The 2,453-nt window shown below is 65.7% G+C and overlaps 1 protein-coding gene across 1 annotated transcript in view; it reads right to left on the bottom strand.

Annotated features, from left to right (window-relative positions):
- The window catches only part of EMIHUDRAFT_201680 (hypothetical protein), a gene marked incomplete at both ends in the record, with an annotated part of 2,994 nt that extends 2,810 nt beyond the window's left edge, over nt 1–184 (bottom strand). Inside the window, 2 exons of the mRNA XM_005787905.1 lie at nt 46–92; nt 164–184. Coding sequence (XP_005787962.1) covers nt 46–92; nt 164–184 — 68 coding nt within the window. The remainder of the gene's footprint in view (nt 1–45; nt 93–163) is intronic.
- Between the last annotated feature and the right edge of the window lie 2,269 nt (nt 185–2,453).

Genomic DNA, 2,453 nt, shown 5'->3' on the forward strand with positions numbered 1-2,453 from the left:
TTCCGCGCCCCCCCCGCAAGGCGCGCGATACACACACAAGCTGACTGAGTGAGCAGCTGCCCCTGCTCCTTCTCGGCTTGGCCTCGGCCTACCTGCACCGCAACCGCGCGAATCCAGTCACCTATATAATAAAAAGAAAACCAACGAAAGAAGGGAGACGCACTTCGACGGTTCCGGCGCTCATGGAAATTCCAATCGAGAGCTCGCTTTGTCACGCTACGACCGACCGATGGCCCTGCTGCTGCTCCGCCTCTCGGCCCAGTCCTTCAACCAAGGCGACACCGGCGGCTTCGTCGCGTCGTGGCCCCAGCTCATCGCCGACTCCTACTCGGCGCCGCTGCCCGCCGCTCTCGAGCAGCAGTGCAAGGGCAAAACAGGCGCTGCAAGCTTGTCGACGGTCAGGCTCTCGAGCAGCTCTGGCGCAGCGGCGGCGCAGGCGGCCTGTGGCTCGCAAAGCCACTGCGTCGTCCCGCCGGGAGTCACGCTGACGATGGATGGCTCTCTCGACGTGGGTGCGCTGACCGTCCAAGGCACGCTGCTGTGGTCCGATACGAGCCAATCGGCGGCGGAGCAGTGGCTCTGTGCAGGTTTCGTCGCCGTCGAGACGCGCGGCGTCTTTGAGCTCGACGTGACACGCGGCAATGCCTTCATCTTCATCAAAGACAACGGCGCGGCGCATCCTGACCTCGGCGTCCGCTCGTTCGGCGGGTCTGGCGTGCCCGGGCTTCCTTGCCTGGACGCTGCCGGTTGCGGCGACGGCGGGCCGCGGGTAGTTGTGCGCGGCCGTGCGCTGCCACGCACCTGGTCCCTTTTGTCCTCGCCCCTCCCCGCTGGGTCGGCCGTGATGCGCCTGCTGCATGACCCAGAGGCAATGGGGTGGCGGCTCGGCGACAGAGTCATGCTCGCGCCGACGGCACGGCGCAGCTCCGCGGGAACCGCTGACGCCACGTACATCACCGCGTTCGCGCCCGACAACGGCGTCGTCCTGGCTGCCCCGGTGCGAGAGTCGTATGCCGCCGATCTGAGCACAGCCGGAGCCGCCCTGTCCGCCGAGGTCATCATGCTGAGCCGCTCCGTGGTGCTGACAGGGGACGACTTCCGAGAGTCCTCCCCCTGCCCCAGCGGAGCCAACCCGGGTGTGCCGAGCTGCACCCTCGGGCTGCATACGGCCATGCGCCATAGCGGGGTGATGCAGATGGAGTACACTCGCGTCGAGAAGTGCGGCCAGCGCGGCCTCCTCGGCAAGTACTGCCTTCACCTGCACATGCTCGGCGCTTGCCCAGCCTGCCTCTTCAAGGGCAACGCCGTGGAGTTTGGAGTGCAGCGCGGCCTCATCGTCCACGGAACGCACCTCTCGACGTCGAGCGAGAACGTCCTGGCCGACGTTCGAGGCGCGGGTATCTATCTCGAAGACGGCAACGAATGGGGCAACGCCGTGAGCTACAATGTCGTCATCTGCCCCTGGTCGAAGAACTCAGTCAAGCAGGGTTGCACCGTGCCCGGCACCGACAACGGGGCGGGAGCAGACACGGACGGGAACCAGGCGGGCCTCTGGGCGCTGGGTAGCGCCAACCACCTCATCGGAAACCGCCTCGCCAACGCGTACAACGGCTTCTTCATCCAAGCGCAGTTTGCGTTCCAGGGCCGCGGCGCGGCGCAAGGCCGGCTCTGTCTTCCCGCGCAGCCCTTCGGCCGGATCGAGGGCAACACTTGCCACGGGTCCTTCCGCTTCGGGTTTTACATCGGAGGCCCCAACTTCCCGCGACACACCGACGAGAGTCCCGCGACCAACGGGCTGGTCGTCGACCGGAGCAGCTGCGTTCCGTTCGATTCGGCGACAGGCAGCGACCGAGGGATGCCCACGCGAGTCGTGCGCAACGTCGACTGGGCCAACGCCTTCGTCGGCACGTACAACATGGGAGACGTGCAGTTCGAGGACCACGTTAGCGTCGACAACCAAGAGGCGATCTACTGGAAAGAGACCAAGAGCTTCGCTGATGGCTGTGCCGCGCACGTCAAGGGCGGCACCTTTGTCGGAGGAAACATGGCGCTCCCGGATGGGACGGCCTTCATCATTGAGGAGGCCGCGTTTCGAGGAGACCTACGCTTCGAAGCCAACCACCACTGCGGCGAGAATGGCAACACGGGGGCCCTCTGCTCGCCGACGTACATCTTCCACAAAGTCTCCTGGCAAGTGACTAGCAACCGTTGGCTGTACTTCCGCCCTGGCAACCAGTTTGGCGGCGTCTTTGCGCTCTCGCCTCCTGAGGCGGCGACCGGCAACCCAACCGGCAACATCTTCCCCCCTGGGTATGTCGCGCTGGCTTCCGCCACCTTCTCATACCTCCTCTCTGTTGACGGCGGCACCTCTTGCGCGACCGCCGCCTCCCTCGGGGTTCCTTCGCGGTACGACAATGGCGGCAACATCCTGTGCAAGCGCACCCTCCGATCGG

This window comes from Emiliania huxleyi, assembly GCF_000372725.1.
Source record: "Emiliania huxleyi CCMP1516 chromosome Unknown EMIHUscaffold_14, whole genome shotgun sequence".
NCBI lineage: Eukaryota > Haptophyta > Isochrysidales > Noelaerhabdaceae > Emiliania > Emiliania huxleyi.